A 25,021-nucleotide genomic window follows, 5' to 3' on the forward strand; every position below is an offset into this window, starting at 1 on the left:
ATTTTGTTCTTACCGTAAAAATTTCAAAAATTTAAGTAAAATTACAATTTATGACTGATTCATAAGGACATTTCGATCAGTTCACCACAATAAAATGAAGAAAATTCTAACGATAACTAACGGATTGAGCTACTGTTAGAATACCATATAAAATCACAAAAATATTGATAATTTTTTAAAATTACGAAGGTATTTGTAATTACGTCAATTTTTTTTTTAAAAAAAATCATCGTTATTTACTCTGTAGATAAACCTTAGAAATTTGCGGACAAGAATAAACCTCTTCGTACTGACAAAAAAATTCAGAAAATTTGAATCCTCCACGGAATAAATATTTTTTCGATCAGTTGATGAGGATAGAGCTCATACCCACATGGGAATCTACGAATATGGGACGTGTTTTGTGGTATTAAAATACACACATAAATACACATCCGTACGTGTTCTTGTTTTTGTCGTTTCTTGGTTTCATTTTAAACCTTAATTACAATTAATTGCATAATTATCCCCTTTTGTCTTTTACCTGAATTATTAATTAATTGTTGTAATTTTTTGATTGGAGATTTTGGACACCAATCAGAGACTTCGATCATTGTAATGATGGAACAATCACCTCACGTGATGTTTAACTGATCGAATCCAAAGTTCGATTCGACTGATTTTTTTTTTTTTAAAAAAAAAATTTGATGATTCGATCAATTTAAATTTTAAAAAAATAAAAGTTGGGATAGACGACACACTCTCCACGTATATTATATTATAATTTTATAAATTAACATGAACCCGTGCATAGCACCAAAATTTATAAATTCAATAATAATTTTATAAATTTTAAATTACAAAATGGTATATACGTCATATTTTAATGACCATCTTGCTATATATAATAGTGTGAATTTATTTATATGGAACTCAATATTGAATTTTTTACTACTTTTATTTATGAAATTTATTTTAAAATAATAATAGAACATTATTATATTTTTACACGTTGACAATAATTATTTTATTGGTTTTAAATACTGAATATATTTTTTTATTTAATTGATAAGATATATATATATATATACAGATATTATTTATGATAAAAAAATGAATCATAATTTTCGGTAAAGTCTAGTATAGATAAACAGTAATCTTGAAAATAGAATTACTTTTAGATAAATATAAATATAAATTTAATTTTTAATTTAAAATAGATGAGATTTTTTCTCACCAATGAGATTTTTTCTTGATAATTAAAAAAATTAAAATTTTCAAAAAATAGTATTCGGCCAAAAATAGCTTAATTGTGGTCAACTGTCGTTTTGCTATGTATGTAGATATACTAGTAGATGTTGCACACGGTTCTCGCGAGCATATAAAAGAGAATTGTGATGTAAGATAAAGAGAAAAAAAATATGATAAGAAAGAAAAAGTCGAATAAAGAAACAGAGGAAAAAATATATTCTAATTGTAAGTTTATTAAAAATATAAAACTTTATTAGAAAAATAAACGTGGAGAAGTTTGCACAATGAGAAATATGAAGTAGTAGGTGAGAGAAAAAATATTGTAAAATTTGTATGATTATTAAAAAACTCTAAAATTACTATTTTGACAAACGGGATTATTTTATAATAGTATAGATATAAATTATATTAAAATGTATAAATAAATAAAATAAAATAATTTAATTTCATTTATAAATTTAATTTAGTTTAAATTTATTTTTTTTTTAAAATTTGATTAGCTCAGTACAGTACCGAAAGAAACCGACTATATCAGTTGGGCATTCAGTTTGTCATTTTATCATACCGAAATTTTGATTAACCGAAATGAACAACCCTAGAACACAGCTGTGATTTCAAACACACTATATCTGCATTAATATATATATACATATATATATATATATCTACTATCATAATTACTCATTTATTTCACATGCAAAATCACATACTAAAAAGGAATTTCATTTCAACCAAACTCATCTTTTTAATGTTGACACAAATGAGATGAAACTACAAGAAATCATTTGACTGCTGTTCTTATCTTCATTTCCTATTTTTGTAATAAATAAGTAAAAAGTTCTTGAGCTCAAACCCATCCTCCAAACAATTTTAAAAAGGTAAAATATATATATATATATATATACTTTTTTTTATGCAATTTTGTTAAAATCGTAATGGAAAAAGGATATTTTCGAAAGCAAAAATTTAATTGAACTGCGTTTCAATAATACAAAATTAAGTAATGGGCTGTCGAATTATTTTTAAGTAGTCAATTATATATTCGAGTTTGCAAACAAAAAAAAAAGTTATTAATGAAGTATTTGATTATGATATTGAAATTATAAAAAAAATTATATTTTTCTTGAGTTTTCATCATAGTATTTTACGTTAGATGGAAACAAACTTATTGGTTAAGATTTTAAAAGTCGAAAAAGTTTTATCTGTATCAATCTATATTTTTTTTATAAATGAAAAATACTATTTTTCTATATATATTAGTTTTCATATCTGTCAATTTTTTATTTTATTTTCTAAATTATCTGACCAACATTTGAATTTTTTTTTATTTTTTTCCCAATTTATTTATTTATTTTAATTTTTTATTTATTCAATTAAAATATATTAATTATAGCCGCATACATTATTTATAATAAAAGTTGACAAAAAAAAGGTTGTTCAATTGGAAACTCAAGTGGGAAACTTATGAACTGACATCCCTGGGGGCAATTATGTCATTTAGGTTGGATGGTGGTCTGTTTCGTCCGTGCCTCTTGCTGTAACCGCGTCAATGAGGTAAGAGAATTAGGAGCCCGCTAACGGTCGCCACGCCACCATGTGGGGTCCATGTGACGAGATTTTGGCGCTTAATAAGGCACGAGTTTCAGGTTCCTTGCTAACGTCACAGCGGCTGGTTCACAACGAACACGGACTTCGGGCCCTCTAATCGTCGCCACCTCACCCAAACAAACTACCTCCGGTCCCACATGCAGCTGTAATTGTCGCTTGCGTGGGTATTACGTGGCAATCAAACAAATTTATCCTAAATTAGATTGGATCATGTACGAATCTAAATATTCCTATCTAATACTTCATAATTATTAGCAAGACGATCTAACCATCTGAGCTAATGGACTTATTTTTCAAGTGGCTTTGCTTATTTTTTATATTATTTATACTTATTTAATTTAACAAAATTATCTTACAAATACTAGGATTTAAGGCTATTGTTAGGTCAAGTTTCGTGAAATTATGAAATAGTCCAAATTTCAGTAGTTTAGGCCTATTTTTCAAACAGATTTACTTATTTTTCACATGTCTGTAGTTATTATTTAATCTACAGAATTTACTATACAAATGTTAGGGTTAAGGGCTACTTTTGGGACAAGTTTAGTGAAATTATGTAAGTCCAAATTTTAGCAGTTTAAGGCTTATTTTTATATGTTCTGTAGTTATTATATAGTGAAAAAATTTACCTTATAAATTCCGGGTTTAGGGATATTTCTTATCACATTTCTTGGAATTTTGAGATTGTTCAAATTTGAGCAATTTCAAGCCTATTTTATGAAGACTAGCTAGTGTTATGGGTGGAGCTAAGAGACAATATACCTATTGTTTTGATCGTCTTCTAGAGGAGAATCCAATCGTCACTACTATCTTCATGAGGGGTAACTGTTCATTAGGAGGACGAGTTTGATCCACAAAAAAAGGGATTTAGATACAAAAAATGCCCCAAGATCTTCTGGCCAATCTTCAGGTTGCTAGTGGTCTTGGTTAGACAAGGAAATAAAGCCAGTGTCCCAACAATTTTTTAAAATTTTTCTATTTTTTAAGTGAATTTACTTATTTATCGTATATTTTGTAGATATTATTTAGCTTAGAATATTTACCATACAAATGCTATGGTTTAGGGTTATAAAAGGGTCAAATTTCATAAAATTCAGAGAAAGTCCAAATTTTAGCAGTTTTAGGCCTATTTTTCAAGCAGGTTTAATTATTTTTTATATGTTCTATAGTTATTATAGGTTGAAATTTTTTTCGATACAAATGCTATAGTTTAGGGTTATTTTTTGGGTCAAATTTTATGGAATTTTGAGATAGTCTAAATATTAGCAATTTTACACCTATTTTTCAAGTCTGATTACTTATTTTTTATATGTTTTATAGTTATTATTTTACTTAAAAAATTTACCATACAAATACTAGGGTTTGTGGCTATTTTTGTGCTAAGTTTCGTGAAATTTTGTGATAGTTCAAATTTGAGCAATTTCAAACCTATTTTACGTAGGTTGGAGTTATGAATGGAGTTAAGGGCGATGTACCTATCATTTTGATTTCTTCGATAGGATAATCTAACCCTCACTACTATCATCTGGAGGGGTAGTCGTTCATCCAGAAATTCTATTGTTTCCACCACTGTCCCGACCATTCTTTAAATTTTTTCTATTTTTCAAGCGGGTTTGCTTAACTTAGTTAGGATATTTTTCATACAAATGCTATGGTTTAGGACTGTCTTTTTGTCATGTTTTATAAAATTATGTGTATGTCCAAATTTTAGCAATTTCAGGCCTATTTTTCAAGCGGCTTTACCTTTTGTTTTTTTTCACCAAGCGAGTACTTATTTTTCATATGTTCCTTGGTTATTATTTATCTTAAAAAAGTTACCATACAAATACAAGCATTTACGGCTATTTTTGGATCGACTTTCGTGAAATTTTGAGATAGTTTGAATTTTAGCAGTTTTAGGCCTATTTTTTAATGGGTTTATTTATTTTTCATATGTTCTGTAGTTATTATTTGGCCTAGAAATTTTTACCATACAATTTCTAGGGTTAAGGGTTAATTTTAGGTCAAGTTTCGTGAAACTTTAAGGTAGTTCAAATTTAAGTGATTTCATGCCTATTTTACGTAGACCAGTATTATGTGTGGAGTTAATGGACAATGTACCTATCATTTTCATCGTCTTTGATAGGACAATCCAACCCTCACTACTATCATTGTGAGGGCTAATCGTCCATCAAGAAATTCCATCATTTCGACAAGTGTCCAGCCATTTGTTAAATTTCTTTCTATTTTTCAAGTGGTTTTACTTACTTTAAATGTTACGTAGTTATTATATAGGTTAGAAAATTTATCATACAAATACGATTTAAATTTTATTTTTATTTGATGACGACATCTGATGATGTGTTTGACCTTATGATATGGTAATATATAGCTCCTTTGCTTGCTCGATTGTCCCAAAATTATCACCATGTATCATAATATTCAAAAGTTCAAACTGTGTTCTAAGGCATAATGATTTGGGAAATTTGCAATTCAATTCTCTAATTCAGGGAGAGTGGTATTTTTAATTTTGTATGAATTAATTTTTGTAATTTAGTTGTGTTTTTGTAATTTTAATAATTTTAGTTTTTCTTTAGGCCAGTTTGACCGAAAATTACAATTTAATTACAATTCTAGTCATGCAAATAAATTCATGCAGGACCAAAAATGCCAAATCTCCTATAAGATTAAAAATAACAATGCCTCCTAAATTGTAGGACTAAAGTTGCAATTTAATTGGGTCAAGTGCATGTCAACATACAATTTTTTCGGCCAAAAGAAGAAAAATTGCCTAATTTTAACATTACAAAATTAAATTGCGAAAATCAGTTCATCCAGGACAAAAAAGACGACCCCATAAGTTACAGAACAACTATACAATTTTTTTACTAATGATTTTGATCAAAAACCAAAATATTTAAAAATTAGGGTGGATAGCAATTTACCCTCCTGTGACATTGGAAATGAGCAAAGTACTCTCTGTGAAAAATAAATAGCAATTTACCCCTCTGTGTTTTAAAAAGTGAAGCAATTTACCTTCCTACCAAGTGAGGTAAATTGCTTCACTTTTTAAAATATAGAGAGGTAAATTGCTATTTTATATTTAATAAGGGCACTATTTACCTATTCAACATAGATACGTAGATTGCAATTTACCCTAAAAAATTATGACCTGAAGATGAGAGAAATTGGGGATGGTGGATCATCCAATCAACCAAAAAAAGCAGGAATTGACTCCCTTCCACCCATGCTCATTACAAAGTAGAGCATCTGATTCTTATCTACTCTACTAGTTAACATCTCACTTGAAGCGAGTTGTGATGCTAGCTTTTCCACTCGAATAAATTTATCGATGTAAGATTCTATGTATATATGATCATGCATGAATCTTAATCACTTCTTAATCATTTAATATTTCGGATCATTAGCATGTTGTCTTCACAAAGCAGTGATCTGATGCCCTGAAATTCCTCCTGGTGTTTATGTAAATGCTACATTTGGTGCCACCCCAGAGATAAGTGGCGGGCAGTAATTCTTTAGATACAAATGGGAGATTGATCAGCCAAGATTGGATCAGGAAACTCAACTAAGAGATTTCATTAGCTATTCGTTATTGCAAGGAACATTTTGCACCGTACAAATTGAGACTACATAGGACTCGATCGTCTTGGTCTAAGACTAGAGACAAGAATGGCAGCCGAGAACAGTCACTACCAAACGTGTAACTATAGCTTCAAAGCTCGTTATCCGGTGGTAAAACTGCATGCAACTCTTGGTTGGTTCAATATCCTTACATTGCTCCTAGAAATGGAAAAGAAGAGAATGAATTAACACCTCGAGAAGCAAGCAACGATGACGAGAAATGTGAGAGAAATTACACACATGCGCGTATATAAGTGCATGGGAGAAACCTACCGAAATCTCTAGGTGTCTTGCATTTGTAGCACTCCGTCCTGCTAGCGTAATTGTGCATGCCGCATCCTAGTCTGTCCACATATGAAAGGCGTTTCATCATTTCAATGAGACAGACAGTATAAGTTTTCTAGTCCAGTGCAAGATAATTATGCTGAGAGGAGAAAGCAGAAGTTGCTAATTATAAATGCTCTCAATTACAAGTGACGAACGGACCTTGCGCAAATCCAGTCGCCAGTTTTCCAACCAGGAATAGCATCGCATGTGTAGCCAGCAGATGCCATGATTTCAGCCCCATAGCCGCAGTAGTCCTTAGATGCACAACATCTATAGCAGCTCGTTCGGCTAGCATAGTTATGTGCACCACAATTCAAAGCACCGCAGTACCAATCTCCGGCCAAAACTTCATTCTTTTGCATTGCGTATGAAGAGACATCAACTCCGGTAGCATACTTGGGACAGCTGCATCGTTGGCACGAGTCACGTTTTTGAAAATTTAGGTGCTGGCATGCAGCACACATCCAATCTCCTTGCCTGCTCATTCTGTCTCTTGTAATTTCTGAATAACAATGATAATATACCAAGGTTATGTTTCGAGTCTATGTAACACGACTTTTAGTGCACAACAGCATAAATAAATTAAAACATATAAGCACATGAAATGTTATTAGTAGCCAACCATCTAAGTGTGTGTTCTACAATTTAAATTGATTACTAAATAAGATGAAAATATGCTAAATAAAGAGATGATTTATCGATCTTTTCGCTCCGTCCTAGGTATGGAAAACCAAGGATATCAAAGCCCAAACATAACATAGCTTGGTAATGCAGAATTGTTAGTATATCATATGAAAAAAGTGAAGTAGGTCTCTAATCCTACAGATTTGGAAGAGTATATAGAAACTAAACATGCAGAAGGTTAAAGGGAAGAAACTTCGGCTCACCTCAGCAAAAAATGAAGCAGTTGTGGCAAGAAGTAGTTGATTGGGATGTTGTGTGGTAATGTTTCAGTTGGTGAGTTTGGAGGATACTCTGGTAAGGCTTATATACTAGCAAAAAAGGCATGCTTTGTGGGACACCTAAACTCTATTTTTCGTCTTGTTTTAGCTTCGGATTGTTTCCTAAAGATGGGATTCCAAAAGCAAAACAGTGAAAGTTTAAGATGCAACGCAGACGACAGAGATTTGCATACCGTCTCTGCTTTCTTTCGGATGAGGGGACATGAGGCAGCGGAAGTTCTGAACATGTATAAGTGCATGCACAGAAGAAGAAGAAGAAGTTGGCTTACAAGAATAAGTCAATAATGCCACTTTTTCCATGATTCCCTATGCATTATTATTGAAAAGAGTTTTTAGTATTATTCTCTATTCCTTGCCCATTTCTGGTAAGGCTTTATGAGGGGAAGATGTTATTTGTGAGGTGGCTGGATATTTCACCTCCATAAGAATAAAACGAATACGGGGAGGGGGGCGGGCCGGATGGATGGATGGATGGCCGCACGCATGCACATGTGATCTTGCTCAACTGCATACGTGGATTCCACGTAAGCTGCATCTGTCCCTTTGTCACCGACGAGTAGGCTTATATGGTTCCACTTAACTTGGTTCAGGTCGATTCCGAGGAAAACGTATAACTAGAGAAAATATATCAGAAATGGGAATCAATTCCTCCCAGCATATGCACATCCATTGACAAATACCATTCTTACTTGCATGCTCAGATTCGTTCGCCTTTTCTTGCAATAATTCAAGCCATTTGAAGATGGTTTTGTCCACCACCATTCTTACTTCTCCATCTCACTCGTACGCACGTTACCATGCCCCGGCTGAACACTGCATGTCAACCTTTGCATGTAATTGGAACTCTAATTATGCACGTATGAGATTCGTGGAGCTCTATCAACTTATAATTTTATGCAACATTACAATAGTTATACTATGGGAATAGATATATATAGATATATGTATATATTGATCTAGTGGTGATGATTGTAGGGCCCATTTGTGCTGACATGGCAAAAGATGCATTGACTTATAGGATTTGATAAGGAAGAATCATCACAATCACCAATATTTTTCTTTTGTCATAATTGGACAAAATGAATATTCCACAGGAAAAACCTCAGACAGCTAGAGCTTATCCTTCATCTTTATTCTCAAGAGCTGTGACCATTCTGAAAAAGGGGTCCAATTCTCTCCTCAATAATACTTGCAAGAATCCACATCCATAGGGTTTATGAGAAAAATAGCCACTGCTTTTGCATTATTAATGCATATTCCTCATTCACATATGAAATTGCTACCACATACATTTGTAGCTTCAACGTTAATATTAATGTTCATAAACAAAATAACAATTATTAGCTGGAATATTTCGTTCTATTATGGGTTAAATGCTATACAATTTACCCATGTGATATATAAAATGAGCAAAAAATTTTTCATAAAAAAAGAAGGATTAAGTGCAAAAATAGTCCAGTAACTTAGGGCGAATGTCGTTTTAGTCCTTTAACTTTAAGCACTGGCAACTTAGTCCAGTAACTTTTCAAAATATTGTAGTTTTAGTTCCCGACCAGATCTGGGCAAATTTCGGAAGATTGTACCCCTCTATAGCTTTAAAATAAGCATTTTAGTCCTTTCTAAAAGGAAGGCTACTATAACAGTCAATAAAATTGATTTTTTAGGAATTCTTATTGACAAAACAGGTATCGAATTGCAGGAATACATTGTAGAAAATTTCGCAATTTTCTTGATATTCTTAAAGACAATAAGCAACCTAAAAGTTTCTTGGGAGTTGTTAATTTTGCAAGTATATCTATTAAGGATCTTGAAATTCATACCTAAATGGCTCGTGGACTAAAACAGGTCTGTAATAACTTGCCCGTGCTTGCTATCCCATAGTACAATGATGAATTGATAGTCTATACAGACGCCAATGATTATCGATGGGCAACCTTACTCATGAAAAAGACAATTACTGGTGAAGAGCCATGTAGATACATATAAAGGTTGTTCACTGTCGTTTGGCAGATGTTTAAAAAATACTTAAGTACATATTGCACCCCTGAAGTATCTTACCCTCATCATTTACTTTCCTGAACTAAATAAACCTTTATTTACTCTCCTATCTTTGGATAATCCTTGAAATTAAATAAAATTGACAAAAATACCCTTAACTACTAATAACATGATATATTCACATTAATGCCCTCTATTGTTAAACATATCAATCAATTTAAAAAGTTTATTCAACTACAATGTTTATAAATTAATACTAGATTTATAAATTAAGTACAAAATAATTATTTTGAATTTGAGTGTATAAATAGTCGTATTGATAATTAGCGAAAGTTTATAATCCAGTAATTCTAAATTAACGAATAAAGAAGTATTTTTGCATATTAAAATTTTACCTACTAGTGTTTTAGTGTATGGGCTTTGCACACACCAAAAAAATTATTACCATGTGCTCAATTTGAATCTAATGAATCTAATGTAAAAATATTAGGTATGGATACAGATCATAACTATCAAAATGGGTCTGGTTCTTGGTCTTGGTCTAGGTATTGCAGACTATTAACAGGCCTAACATATTGGACCTAAGGTTAGTTCAAGGGGTAATATAGAGTTGTTACACGGAAAGACAAAAAAAAATTTACCTCATTAACTCTAAAATTTGGGTGCCAAAATAATAAGCTTGACGACCACTTGCAATACTTTTGTCATTAAAATTCTATATAGTGTTTAACCCTTTAAGAAATGGTCTCTTTGTTCTTACTTGCCAAAAAGTTCACTTTAAAAGTTGATAATACTGTTAAAACTTTCCTATAGAATAAGCTCGAATAAAAAATTGAGAAAACACGTATTACTAGATCGCACGCTAAATGCCAATATTATTGTTATAATATTATTGTCATAAAATCTCATAACAATTTTCTTGCTAATTTCCTGACGAGAGATGAAGAAGGCATCTAAAGCAGTAGAGTCCATCACTATAAGGCTCAAGCATCTCAAGGAAAATCTTGAGGAACTTGATAAAAAGTTTGGATAGCTGACGGTGAAAGCCCAAATAGCTAGCCAAGTTCAACAGGCTGATCTTGACACCATCCAGATTGCAATTAGGAGTACCAAACTGGCTTCTAGCTCTTTCTGACACGACGTAATGGAACCAATTTGAAAGGCATCGCCTTCGGTGATGACTCGAGAGTTGAGAGACGAGAGCTGTAAACCTGCACTTAGAATTTGAAGTCCGTAATAAAGTCCGAGGACTATTATAAATAAGGGAGCGAGGAAGTAGATGGAGGACATTAGAAACAATCTTCAACTGTTCAATACATAATATTTTAGTTTTTTCAATTCCTTGTGTTTTAAATTTCCTGTTTATAGGGATTTTCTCGACAGTCTTCTTTATGAGAGGTTAAGTAGTTGTCTCATTCAACAGAGAAAATAATATATATGTAATGTGTCATATATTTTTCAATAAATTTAAGGCTTCTGTTCAGCTTGTTCAACCAAAACTTTATTAAGCCTCTATATTGAAATCTTTTTACGCCCTAAGGTAGAAAACGGAATATTTGTGTTGTCTGTTACTGAAAGAGCCATATACCTGTGAACTATCTGTTGTAGTAGTGTGGTTGGAGGAAGTCCATAAAATCGATAACTTGGAATACCCAAGAGCAAGACGGTCAAAACAAGGTATGAATTTATAGAGGCTTAATTTTATTTAAGAAGCATATTGAGCCAACTAAGAGCATGTGGATTGTCTATAACGACTTATCCAATAGAAGGGCAAAGTGGGCATTAATCTAGCTGAAATACCAAAACTGCGAACATTTAAGAAGATACAGGACTAAAATTTCATACCCAAAAAATAGAGGACAAATACAAGACCAAAATTACATTAAACCCAAAAAAGATTTACCAAATTATGATTTAGATGGCAGGGTAATTTGCTTCATTTTTAAAAACGCAAATGAATAATTTGCTAATTATTTTTGCACAAATAGTTTTTTAATCATTTTTCATGTCACAAAGATACTTAAATTGCATTTTTCCCTCTATATTATCAATTATTAGTAAATGTATTCAAGTGAGAATGAACTTGTCAGTATACCTAGTGAGGGTATTGTAGTAATCGTTCAACAATGATGGTCCTAATATTTTATAATCTCCCCGGAGAAATATTATTTTTCTTTTCGAATCAACACGTATGTATGTTTTTCTTTTGTACAAGGATGATTAAAGTTTTAACTTTCAAGTATGTAGTAGTTAATGATTAAAGTTTGTTAACAATGAGACAAGTTATTAATTTCCTTTGATCTTATACGAATTAATTTCACAATTTAATCTCATAATTTTATAATTTAAGTCTTTTTTCAGTCAATTTAGCTAGAAAATTGCATGTAACTTGCACATGACCAATTAAATGCAATTTTAGTTCTGTCAATCAATTCATGCATACCCAAAATGCCAACCCTTTAAATTACAGGACTAAAAATGTCAATACGCCTTGTAAATCAGTTCGTGTAGGACGAAAAATGCCAATTTCCTTAAGTTGTAGGACTAAAAACGCCAATGCCTCCTAAGTTACAAAACTAAAATTACAATTCAATTGGGTCATGTGCAAGTCACATGCAAATTCTCTGACCAAATTGGCCCGAAAAGGATGAAAATTGCTAAAATTTTAAAATTCGAATCCTAAATTAAAAAATTCAATTTGTATAAGATCAAATTTCACCCCCAATAAATTAAAGAATTAAAATTGAAAAACTCACAAAAAAATATATATTGTACTAGAACTGCATGATGGTGCAAAAACCGAATCATATGCTCCCATAATCAAAGTGTAGCCTGTGTCACAAACCGAATCATATGCTCCCATAAGCAAAATGTACCCTGTGTCTTGTGTACACATGCTGGCTGTGCATATATATATTGGAATATTGTAACATCCTATGACCCCTCATGCCCAAGTGAAATATCTTCCATGCCCCTCTGGTTTCATATATCATTGAAAAAATCAATAGTTACTAAAGAAAACTTTGCAAGAAAGGATGTATGTGTTGGCTTTGCTTTAAATTTTATAGAAGTTAAATTTAAATGAAAGGATTTGGATTTGAGCCAAGGATTTAAATTAATGATTTTAAATAATTCTATATCAAAGTAAAAAATTTGAGATTCAACTGACACTTAGACCCTGTCTGAAAATGTGAAATTACACTTTCCTCTGAAGAGGTCAACCCCCACCCCCCCAACCACTAACTGATCAAAAAATTTATCGTTTACACCTGACTTCCTTTTGTTAGAGTTTGGATGAAAATTTGACATCAGCAAAAAAAAATCATAAATTTTCACTTTTACCTTTCATTTAACATTCCTATATAACAGTTTTGTACTTATAAAGAAAAATGTTGACGTCTACATATATATATATATATTACATTTATTCGTTTATATTTAAGTACCGAAATATTTTGAAAAATATTAAAACAGGGGTAAAATTGAGAATTTTTTATGTAATTTTTTCGACTAATATATATTAACATTTTTCATCGTACCCTGCTAGAAGAGAGGTGAAGTATTATTGAAGAATTTTCCAAAGGGTCTACGTCTAAAGGATTTATTAGCAGCGATACGATATCCCTAACTTCCATTCCATTCATCCGACCACAATATTCTTTAAAAGTTATGATGTGGCAAAAGAATATTTACTTAAATTAATTTGTTGCATTGCCATTTAATATTTACTAGGAATACATATTTCAGCTTTTATCTTATCGGCTGAATAATTTATTTTGATATAAAATGTTTACTTGATAAACATATAATGGAAAATATATATATATGTAGCGTAGTTTGAATATATATATATATATATATATTTATACGTGAGGTTGTAAGAATGAGGAAGTTATTGCTTGAGTACTTGTGATAGTAGCAGGTAATTCACTATGGGGACATACGTTATACCTATTTTTGACTTGATATACAATGTATACATCTATACATACAGGTACATGATATGTCACTTGTGTGTGTATAGTATATAGCCTTGTGAATATATCAATTTGTATTATTTATATATAATTTTTTGGTCAAATTAATGCTTAGGTGGCAAAATATTTTTAAAATGTCTAGTCAGCAAAATGTCCAATTCAAAAAAAATTATAATTTGTAATTTTAATCTGATTTTAAAGTGTACATTTATGTACAATATTAACGATGCTTTATTTTTTGAAAATTAAAAAATGTTCGAATTTATTTGTTACTAGGCATAGAAAATGTGAAGGGTATTAAAATACTTCGGTCATTATTTATTGATAAAATGCATGTTTCGATCATAGGATTTTTAAAATTGGGACTTTCCAATCGAATACGACCAACATTTATGTTTTAAAATACAATTTAATAATAAAATATATTAATAAGATTTAAAATTTAGGTTTAAAAAATTTACCCATCGAAAAATGAGTCACAAACAGTTATACAGTCACATAGTCATTGAGGTTTATTATGAATAATTAATTACCATTTGCAGAAATCACTGTTTTATCATTTTTTCTGTCTAAGCATAAGGTTTATAATTTGGAGGATTTCAAGAGTTTTGTCTAAGAAATTTTAACTTTTATATGTTAATTAATATAAAATTTATGAGTATTAATTAAACCATTAGCTGATATTTTTTTTAAAAAGTTACAGCGATGAATTATTATTAGTCGAAATAAATCGATTACAATTACAATCATTTTTGTCGATATCAATATCTAACAAACACTATTATAATAATTATAGTGGACAACATTCGACGTATATGGTGGGTTTGAACCCAAAAACCTCTAAAATCATGAAAGCTCAACTTTACCAACTAAACTAGATCTTGTTAGTGTTAATTAAGTGCACAAATGCTGATTTGGATCTTTCAATTATTTAAATTGTATCATAAACATCATTTAGTAATTATATTTCCAAGATTAAAAATTCTGATCTGGAAAGAAAAAGGAGAGAGGAAGATGGTGGTGGCCGGTGGGAAGGAGAGGGAGGGGGGGCAAGTATATCAGGAAGATGTTTTCGATCTCCCCATCAGATTCTATTCGGTCTGGCTCCAGCTCCAGGGGTACTGGGCCAGCGGGGGCTTCCAGCAAGAGTCCTCAAAGAATATGGCAAATCGATCGACAAATCCCAGGGTGTCCTCTATTGTCTACTGGAGGGGGTATTCCTCAGTCGACATGCACAAGAGAAAGTTGGTTAGTAAATATAAATTATTTGTGTGTTAAATAATTATTTACAAATAGTATGCGGCATAATTAATTAACTGTTTTTTCCTTATGCAAGACACAGAACTCGGTCGGCCGCCCAAGCAGATAGAATTATTCGAGCGCTGCTACAAAAAGAAAGAGGACGAAGACTAGAGCGGGTTGAGGGTTTTTACAGGAGACGTTCCAAAAGATGTTGGAGAATCGTCAACTCCAGCCCGCGACTGACGACCTCAGTGCCCCCACCGAGTCTAAGGCTTTGGTGGCAATAGCGGAGCAGTAGATGTGGCTGGCTGCAACCTGGGGCAAGAACAAGAGCCGAGTATTCAGCCTTGGTTCTGAGGCCCACATCTCCAGTCGCACATTCACATCGCCATCGCCACCTTCAAACCCAGTGATGGAGGACCGCATCGGCCGTCTCGAGATGATGATGGCTGATATGATGCGGGCCTCCTCGTCGACTGCAGCACTACCTCCGACAAATCTCCCGATTGAGAATCAAGAGGAGGATGAGGAGCGTTTAGATTAGGTTTTATATTTTTCTTTTATTGTAATTAAATATTTTTTATATTAATATAATTTTTTTAAATTATTTATATTTCTTAATATTTATTAAATTCCATTATTTTATATTTATTTAATTAATTAAATTTATAGATAAAATTAATTCAAATTTCATTAAACTAAATTAATTATATCTGAAAATTTATTAAAATCTATAAATATATTTATTTATTCATCAATCTATGAATATATTAATAAATAATAAATAATAAAAAATTCAAAACTTAAGAACGGGTTTAGTAATGCTAAATAAAATGTTCAAAATTTCACAGAGTACAAATAGCATTACTAATAAGTACCTCATATGCGATCCAAACTATACAAACCGTTCCTACATGTGTTACTAACATAATTCTTTCCAAATTCAGCCACTCGTTACTAAATAATGTTCTGACATCCGTTCCAAATTTACAAGACCAAACAGTTCCAAAATTAACTCACGAGTATTACAAATACAGTTTAAAATTTTCACCTAAAATCATAACGAACCGTTCCAGAGACCCTTTCAATTGCTAAATTAATAACTTTTTGCCTAAATAGATGTTAGGAACGGGTACCAAGAACCGATGCAGTTACCGTCCCAATCTTGAATGATTTTCCTTAAACCATTCCTACATTTTTGTAACGAAACCTGTAGAGACGGATTTCGAACCGTTCCTCATCCGTTCCAAAGCCCACTACAAATAAATTAGGTCATCTAATAAGTTAGATAGATATAAGAATAATCTATTTGACATTCATATTAAAATCAACAAAAACACTTAAAATAAATATTACTTGTCCAGCTGCAATGCGGGTGCCCCTTATTATAGTTAATCCTAGAAGTACATAACTTTTTTGAAGAGGTGTTATTGCTTTTACCAAATTTAGGAGTAAAGTTGTCAAGATATTTGAGTAAATTAAAGTAAAACAATCATTTAAAAATATTCATTAGTCCATACAAATGACACATAAAAATAAATTAAAAGCAAGAGTAAATTAAAAGGAAACACTCAAAAAACAATTTGACAGTAAATTTTTATTCAATTGTTCTGATAAAGAAAATAAGTAGCAAGAGAAATAACACATAGTCCATACAAATAACACATAAAAATAACAGCATTACAGGTATAGATGCGCAACAGCGCTTCCATTTCATATTTATTCAGTCATCGAATCCAAAGCAAAAGTACTTAATGCATCATTCCACATCTTCAAGCGTTCTCCTTTTCTTAAATTCACGCTCCCGACCCTTTTCAACTTATTTCTTATCTGAAGTTGGTGACGTCGGCAAGCTAGGCTTTAAAAACTTGGTAAACCAGAAAGCTGAATTTTTCATGTATCGTGTCAAGTTATTGACATAGTCAGTGTAGATTATACCAAATCTTGATTGGTATCCGGCGGTCCATTCGAAATTATCACAATATGACCAAACAAAATAACCCCTTACATCAAGCTTCAAATTCCTACAAAAGAAGAGAAGATCAACGAAAAGAAACCGAATTTTAATAATATCACTGACAAATTTTTATTTTATCACAATAATGAATTTACAATCTTAGTAGTGACTATTATTTTGTAAAAATTATTACGAGCAAAGTTTAGTGACAGAACGTCGTTGAAACTAACGTATATTATATGTGATACATATACGGTAACAATCAAATCACGAGAAATAATTGATTTCTCTTTAGACTTACTCTATTGCTAGTAGAAGATAGGTAAGATGTTTCTGATGATACTGAACCCTTGTTGTGTCGACGCAAGCCTGTTTGGCTGTGAGCTTGACGTCATTGTTATCAGCAACCCCTATATATACACCAAACGGTTGGTAACATTTGTAAGAAATCTCATAATTATAACCCTTGAACTATAAAATGAACCATATAATTAACTAAAATACTACCATTTTCAGTAATGTATAGAGGAGGCATGCGTTTCTTATATCTATCCTGTAGATATTCCAAGTGACCATATAGTCCGTTTGGAACTATCCACAACCATGACGAATCAGTCTATTAAGAAATGAGAAAGAAAAGTAAGATTATAAATAAAAGAAATATAAGATTTAATTATAGTTAATTCTCATGGTAAAAAAAATAAATAGCCATAGCAAATAGTTATCTAATCAAGGCCATGCAACCGTTGTCGATCGTAATTTTTGCGAAGGTGGGTAATATATTTGCGATGGCTAAATAATACCCTATATATATATATATATATATATATATATATATATATATATAAATTCCTAATTTCAAAATTGCATAGATAAGTGAAGTAGAACTCTTACAGGTTGCCCGACTGCGTCACCATTTTTTCTATAATCTACATGAAAATAAAAAGAATATTTTATATAAGTAAGATGTACATAAATTTTATGTATGTAAGAGGTTCATATATAATGTTTTGAATAAATAACTTACAACTATAGATACAATGCTGATCTGCAAGATAGCCTACACCTGGAGGGTTTTGCTCATATGCAACAAAATCTGACGTGTAGTAATTTAAACCCACCCAATCAACCGAACCCGCGAGTCCTCTCATTTCCTCATCTGAGAATGGCACAATATTGTCCGCAGCAAAGCGCAACATACTTGGTGGAAATTGACCAAATAATACAGGTTCCAAAAACCTGAACCAAAACAATGAAGTCAACGTGTTTGTGCACAACGACTCTATATAGAATACAACCCCGGCTAATATAGGTTTGATTTAAATAAACTTACCATCCTAACATAAAATCAAAGGCTGTTTCGGCAGCAAGGTTATTCTGTGAAGTATTTTCGAAAGCATAATGACAATTGGAGTTGAGAACTATTCCTATTTTGCCGTTTTGATAAATCTGCAAACAATGAAATTGAAAGAAAAATGTTGGCCAAAAGCTGACTAATTATCTATTACTCTTATTCCTATTAAAAGTTTTGTACCTCAAATTTCTGTCTATACGATTGGACTGCTGTTGAGTGGCAAAGAAGCATATTTCTTGCTGCAGTATACGCATCTTTGGCCGGATCCTTCACAGGGAACCAAGTGTCCCTATTGGTCTGGGTTGTGGAGTCAAATCGTCTTCTCGAAAGTTTATTAGGAGGAAGGCGCATCCGAGCTCTTTGAGATGAATATTGAACGACTGTTGAGTTGTTGCCTGTAGAGTCATCTTCGATGAAGTCATCCCCACGCGTATATCCATAAACTACGTAGCTCCATGGCTCGTTAAATGTTGTCCAAAATTTCACCCGGTCACCGAATTCTTGAAAGCATAGCTCTGCGAACTGGACAAAATCATTCCTGTATATCATTGAAATATAAACTAAGTACATATCATTATTAAAACATCATAAGAACCAAAAATCGAATATAGTCACTTACACTATTTGGTCGCTTAACATGCCACCATACTCCAGTTGTAAGCAATTGGGAAGATCCCAGTGAAAGAGAGTTACGAATGGTATCATGCCTTTCCCAAAGTGATATAATTCAAGTTAATATTTCATCATTATAATACTTGAGAAAATAAGAAACGATATAGAAAGCGTTGAGATATGTAGAGCTGGATTTCAACCATTGGCGATGACAGTGTTGATAACGTCATTATAGTAATCGATTCCTTTTTTATTGATTCCAGCGAAAGTTCTTCCACCTATTATAGATTATTAATTAATAGAGTTAATTGAAACGTATCATTGATTATTATAAAATATAGATCGTTATAATTCTACCATACCCAAATTACTTACCTGGTAAAACTCTTGACCATGAAATCGAAAATCTATAGGAATCAAAACCCATTTGCTTCATCAACCTAATATCATCCTGCAATATGTGCACGCAACAATAAAATAAACATGCATTAATGTATTTATCTAGAGACAATTGCAAAAATAAATTGATAAAATGTAGAAATTTTATTACCTTATATCTATGGTACACATCACAAGCAACATTTCCATTAGATCCATCCGCAATCATACCTGCCGCCCATATTAAATCCAATTATTGTAATTGCAATCATAATATATACATACTTCAAATTTCTGAAAATTTTTAAAAATTTAGTAAATTAAAGAGCGGGAATCACCTGGAGTCCTCAAAGTGATGTCATCCCACACACTTATACTCCTACCATCTTCGGCTGCAGCTCCTTCGACCTGAAAAATGAATATGTAAAACACAAACATAAAAATTCATTAACTAAGGATAGTAATGTTCGATAGGTAATTATTCTTGTAATTACATGAAAATTAATTACCTGATAAGCAGATGTACCGGTTCCAAAGATAAAACCTTCAGGGAAATCATTGCGGGATATATGTTCATGGTTTTTAGCCTGCATTCTGATTTTCAAAGTAATCAAAGAGACTGAGAAATTCTGTACTGGTAGCTGGAGGAACTATGTATGGCTTGACGTAAAATGAAGGGCAGATGCTACTATTTATAGTCGCTGCATGCTTGAGGAACTTAACTCGCCTGCATGCTTCAGTTCTTTAACAATTTAGCTACTCTCTTTCTTCAAGCAATTTATTATTTTTAATCCTTATGTCTATCCAGTTTTTGAAATAAAAGTTTCTTTATTACTGTAACGATGAGGGATCAAACTATTTTTTTTTTTTTAAATTTATTAGATTTTTTTCACATTTAGTCCCATTTGTTCTATAAATTTCTAAATGTTAGTCCCAAATCACTTTTCTATCCAATTTTTAATGGAAAAGTGACATGAATTGGATAGAAAAGTTACTTCTTCAGTAAAAAATTGGATGAAAAAGTAATTTCAGACTAACATTTAGAGTATGGGACTAAGTGTGAGAAAAATCTAACAAACGAGACTAAATTGAAATTGAGCCTATTATATGGGACCAAAAATGTGATTTTTCCTATGTGGACCTATACTCCAAGAAGTTGTGAGATCATCATCAGGTCATAGCAAAGTCATTGTCAGATTGGCTCTAAAATCATTGAAACCCTCGACCCAAATCGACATACACATTATTGTACACATAAATCGAAGATGTATTCTTGATGTATGCATGATTTTGTAAATACATCATAATTGTTACTATAAATTCATTAGAATATATTACATAAATGATCATCACACTGTTACTGCAAATACAGAACCCTAAACACATTTTATATATATTATATGAGAGAGCTGTGACTTGATCAGTTCTTCATTTCGTGGAATCCTCATCTCCAAGGCCAAGAAATTATGGGCTGGGGCAGGAATTGGTTGACTGTCATTTTTATGGGAGGATTTCAAAGAGTACTGACTAAGAATCTCCCATTTTCTTATCTGTTTTTTAATTATTATATTTTACTATATGGTTAATGATCATTTAAAACGTTGTCAGTTAATTAATAGCACATATACTACTTAATTAGGGATTTTTCAATTATTAAAAGATTTGATATGATATGACAACTATTTGAAAAATAATCATATACTAATTATTATTTTCAAATCATTAAAATTTGGCCTGTCACAACTAATTACTTGAATATATATAGAGAAATGCAAGTAACCCTATGATATTACAAATGAACAAATTATTCCTCTATAAAAAAAATTATCAATTTCCCCCTCTGTATATTTTAAAATATAGCAATTTATCCCGTTATGTTTTTTAAAATAAAATATTTTACCTACCTATCTAGGGAGGTAAATTTCTTCATTTACTACAAAAAAGGTGGGATTTGGCATGGTCGGAACAACCGTTCCAAAACCCGTTCCATATTGGAACGGTTTTTGGAATACATAAGGAGTGGATATCAAAAGGTGACGCCATAATCTATATTTTTTTTGAATTATAATTTTGGAATAGCCAAACCGTTCCAACATGAGTTCCAAACAAACAGTTACAAAATCCGATCCAAAATACCTTTTCAAAATAATAACAATAAATGATTGAAACTTTATTTGGAACACAATATTAGAATTAGGGACCGTCTTGAGTTGACCATACCTATATTTGTGACAAAAATTCCAAAAGATGGCAGTTAGAAAATGTATTACAACATGAAATAGAATTTAAAATGATTTTGGAACACTTTTAATCAATTTATTTTTGTAACTTGAATAAATTTAACGTATTGATCTAATTCAAATGGATGTAAGCCATTGATTTGTATATCAAATATAAATAGTTGGTTTAAATTAGAAAAGATATATACTATTGATCTATTTATTATATCTGAATAGTCATTTTATAGCTAAAAATATAAAACAAAATCACACCGATACACGTGATGCACAATGCCTGCATGAATGGGGATGTTTTGCATATCTTCTTAAAATTGAAGAGGGTAAATTGATGTAATTTTTTTCACCAGGAACTATTTACCTATTTTCTGTATCACACACATAGGTAAATTGCAATTCGCCCTTTTTTTTTTTATATTATGAAAGAGTGTGAATTCAGATCTTAATCCCGCGGAATCCTCATCTACGAGGCCAAGAATTCAGAACGCGTTGACTTTTTCATGAACTATATAGCCAAAAGACATGTGATAATTATAGCTCAATTATATTTAGCAAAAAAGAATTGCTACTTGCAGAAAGTTGCATATGAAAAATATTTTCGACCATCATATGATTAATATTTTAAAGTTTCTTGTCTAGGAATCTCCCATTATTGAGGTGGATAAATTTGTGTTATTTTTTTCACAAGGAATTATTTACCTATTTTCTGTATCACACAGATAAATTGTAATTCACCCTTCCTTTTTATATTAAGTGTGAATTCAGATCTTAATCTTGTGGAATCCTCATCTACGAGGCCAAGAATTCAGAACGCTTTGACTTTGTCATTAATTAATATAGCCAAAGACATGTGATAATTAGCTCAACAACAATATTAAGCTAAAAAGAATTGCTACTTGCAGAAAGTTGCATATGAACAATATTTTCGACCATCATATGATTAATATTTTAAAGTTTCTTGTCTAAGAATCTCCCATTATCTTACATGTGTTTTAATTATGGCAGGTTCCTATATAGTTTATGCATATGAATTAAAGCGTGGCCAATTAATTAAGAGCACATATATTGATTGGCATCTTTACATTATTAACAGATTTTATATATTCATACATACATAGATATTTAAATTTGGAGTTAATTGCATTCAATATCCCGTATATGAGGGATAGTGGCAAAATAAGGACAATAGATGTAGGGGTGACAATTAATACCTTAGAATTATATTTTTTTAGGTGGACTTCGGCCACCAAATCTTAAAAATTGGCCAGACTACTTTGCTGAGGTGGCCAAATCTATGATTTCTAATTTTTTTAGGTGATAATATTTTTCTTGCAAATTTTGTAGCAATTTCAGAGCAATATCTTATTTCAGTGCAACGACATTTGCGACAAACATCCGTTGCGAAAGTGCAATCCATTTTTTGCAATGACAACTGCTACAAAATAAATTAGAACAATATTTTCAATAATACATTTTTACATAATACTTTAAATTAATCATCACAAAATAAATTTAGATAAATTTTGTCAATATTAATATCTTTACGTAATAATAAAAAAATTAAAATAAATTAGAACAATATTTCCAATATATACTAACATTTTTACATAATAATGTATATAATTACATTTAGACCAATTTTCTCAATATGAACATTTTTACATAATAATAAAAAGAATTAGTATATTCTTTTTTATTAACATATTAATGTAAAAATCCTAACAATTTAGACTAATACTTTTAACTAATTTGTGTAGATAATGTCTAGTAGCACCATCAGATGCTTCTACGGTTGGGGAAGCATCCCCTCGACCACCCGCACCGTCCCACGCCCGCGGCCAAATGATGCTGATGCATTTGGAGCCACATGTACGGTTGTGGATGATGCGATACAGCAGACTGCCACACCTGCGACTGCTCCACCACCACCACCATCAAACCCCCCACCATCAACACGTTAGTACATCAATCTCGATGACGCGAGGTAAGTTTGTTAACTAATTATTTTATTATTAATTATTTAATATCAAATTAAATTAAGGTCTGATCGGCGATTCCACGAGCTGGTCAATGCGGTTGTGTGGGGAGATTTCCCCCACCCATGACCGTGTCTGAGGCAGGTACCGCCAGAACACCAGCATTTCTAGTTCGAGAGCATGAAAGTAATTAGTTTTAAATTAATTTATTTTTATCTCATATATAATCTAATTGTTTAATTTATTTTATTAATATTTTATTTAATCTTATTACTGCAGATGACCTACTAGTGGAACTGTGACAATGAGTCCATATTTTGGGTCTTCCACATGTGGGCTGGGAAGTACATCCAGAAGACCTTCTCCTTCGCCCGGTCCAACCTAGTCAGGCCACTATGACTGGTCAACGAGATCTGACTGTTACTCAAGGCGTATTGGGCCAGTGAGGACCTCCAGCACGAATCCTCCAAGAATAAGATGAACTGGGCGGCGAACCCCATAGCATCCTCAACTGTGAACGGGGGGGGGGGGGGGGGGGGGGAGGGTCTTCCTCAGTTTGCATGCACAAGAGAAAATTGATAAGTAAATAAGTATTATTTGTTTATTAGATCTGAATCGCACCCAATACACGTGATGCACAACGCCTACATGAAGGGGCTGTTTTGCACATCTTCTTAAAATTGAGGGGGATAAATTTGTGTTATTTTTTTCACAAGGAACTATTTACCTATTTTCTGTATCACACATAGATAATTGCAATTCACCCTTTCTTTTTATATTAAGTGTGAATTCAGATCTTAATCTTGTGGAATCCTCATGTATGAGGCCAAGAATTCAGAACGCATTGACTTTGTCATTAATTAATATAGCCAAAAGACATGAAATAATTAGCTCACCAACAATATTAAGCAAAAAAGAATTGCTACTTGCAGAAAGTTGCATATGAAAATTATTTTCGACCATAATATGACTAATATTTTAAAGTTTGTTGTCTAAGAATCTCCCATTATTTTACATGTGTTTTAATTATTGCAGGTTACTAAATAGTTTATGCATATGAATTAAAACGTGGCCAATTAATTAAGAGCACATATATTCATTGGCATCTTTGCATTATTAACAGATTTTATATATTCATACATACATAGATATTTAAATTTGGAGTTAATTGCATTCAATATCCCGTATATGAGGGGTAGTAGCAAAATAAGGACCGTAAAGGTAGGGGTGACAATTAATACCTTGGAATTATATTTTTTTAGGTGATTGTAGGACTGCGTCAATCAAATCTTAAAAAATGGCCAGACTACTTTACTGAAGTGGCCAAATCTATGATTTCTAATTGGGCGAAAAGTTCATTGAGCATTCTTTTACCATTCATCTGCCACATAAACATTGATATGAAAAAATTCCTGGCACATAATCAATGACATGAAAAAAAGGAGAAAATACTTTTTTGTTTTAGGGTTTTATACTTACTGGACAATTATTTTATCTCTTCTCTACCACATAACCACTTATATATAAAAAAATATCAAATTACAT

General features: G+C 31.7%; 2 protein-coding genes across 2 annotated transcripts; both read right to left on the minus strand.

Moving 5' to 3' along the window:
* Nucleotides 1-6,382: 6,382 nt before the first annotated feature.
* LOC105157090 (RNA-binding protein csdA) lies at nucleotides 6,383-7,944 on the minus strand. Its single transcript, XM_011073385.3, has 4 exons — nucleotides 7,671-7,944; nucleotides 6,943-7,285; nucleotides 6,730-6,800; nucleotides 6,383-6,615 (listed from the first exon to the last, which is right to left on the minus strand). Exons 2-4 carry the CDS (start codon nucleotides 7,266-7,268, stop codon nucleotides 6,605-6,607), a joined length of 408 nt encoding a protein of 135 aa, XP_011071687.1. The 5' UTR covers nucleotides 7,269-7,285; nucleotides 7,671-7,944; the 3' UTR covers nucleotides 6,383-6,604.
* An 8,837-nt stretch (nucleotides 7,945-16,781) lies between these two features.
* Nucleotides 16,782-19,856, minus strand: LOC105157104 (oleuropein beta-glucosidase-like). Its single transcript, XM_088878974.1, has 12 exons — nucleotides 19,773-19,856; nucleotides 19,602-19,671; nucleotides 19,436-19,494; nucleotides 19,261-19,336; nucleotides 19,086-19,163; nucleotides 18,893-18,980; nucleotides 18,454-18,811; nucleotides 18,253-18,368; nucleotides 17,984-18,158; nucleotides 17,427-17,535; nucleotides 17,221-17,329; nucleotides 16,782-16,986 (listed from the first exon to the last, which is right to left on the minus strand). The coding sequence occupies exons 1-12, from the start codon at nucleotides 19,854-19,856 to the stop codon at nucleotides 16,782-16,784; spliced, it is 1,527 nt and encodes a 508-aa protein (XP_088735100.1).
* Between the last annotated feature and the right edge of the window lie 5,165 nt (nucleotides 19,857-25,021).

This window comes from Sesamum indicum, linkage group LG3 (assembly GCF_026168435.1).
Source record: "Sesamum indicum cultivar Baizhima isolate 11 linkage group LG3, ASM2616843v1, whole genome shotgun sequence".
NCBI lineage: Eukaryota > Viridiplantae > Streptophyta > Magnoliopsida > Lamiales > Pedaliaceae > Sesamum > Sesamum indicum.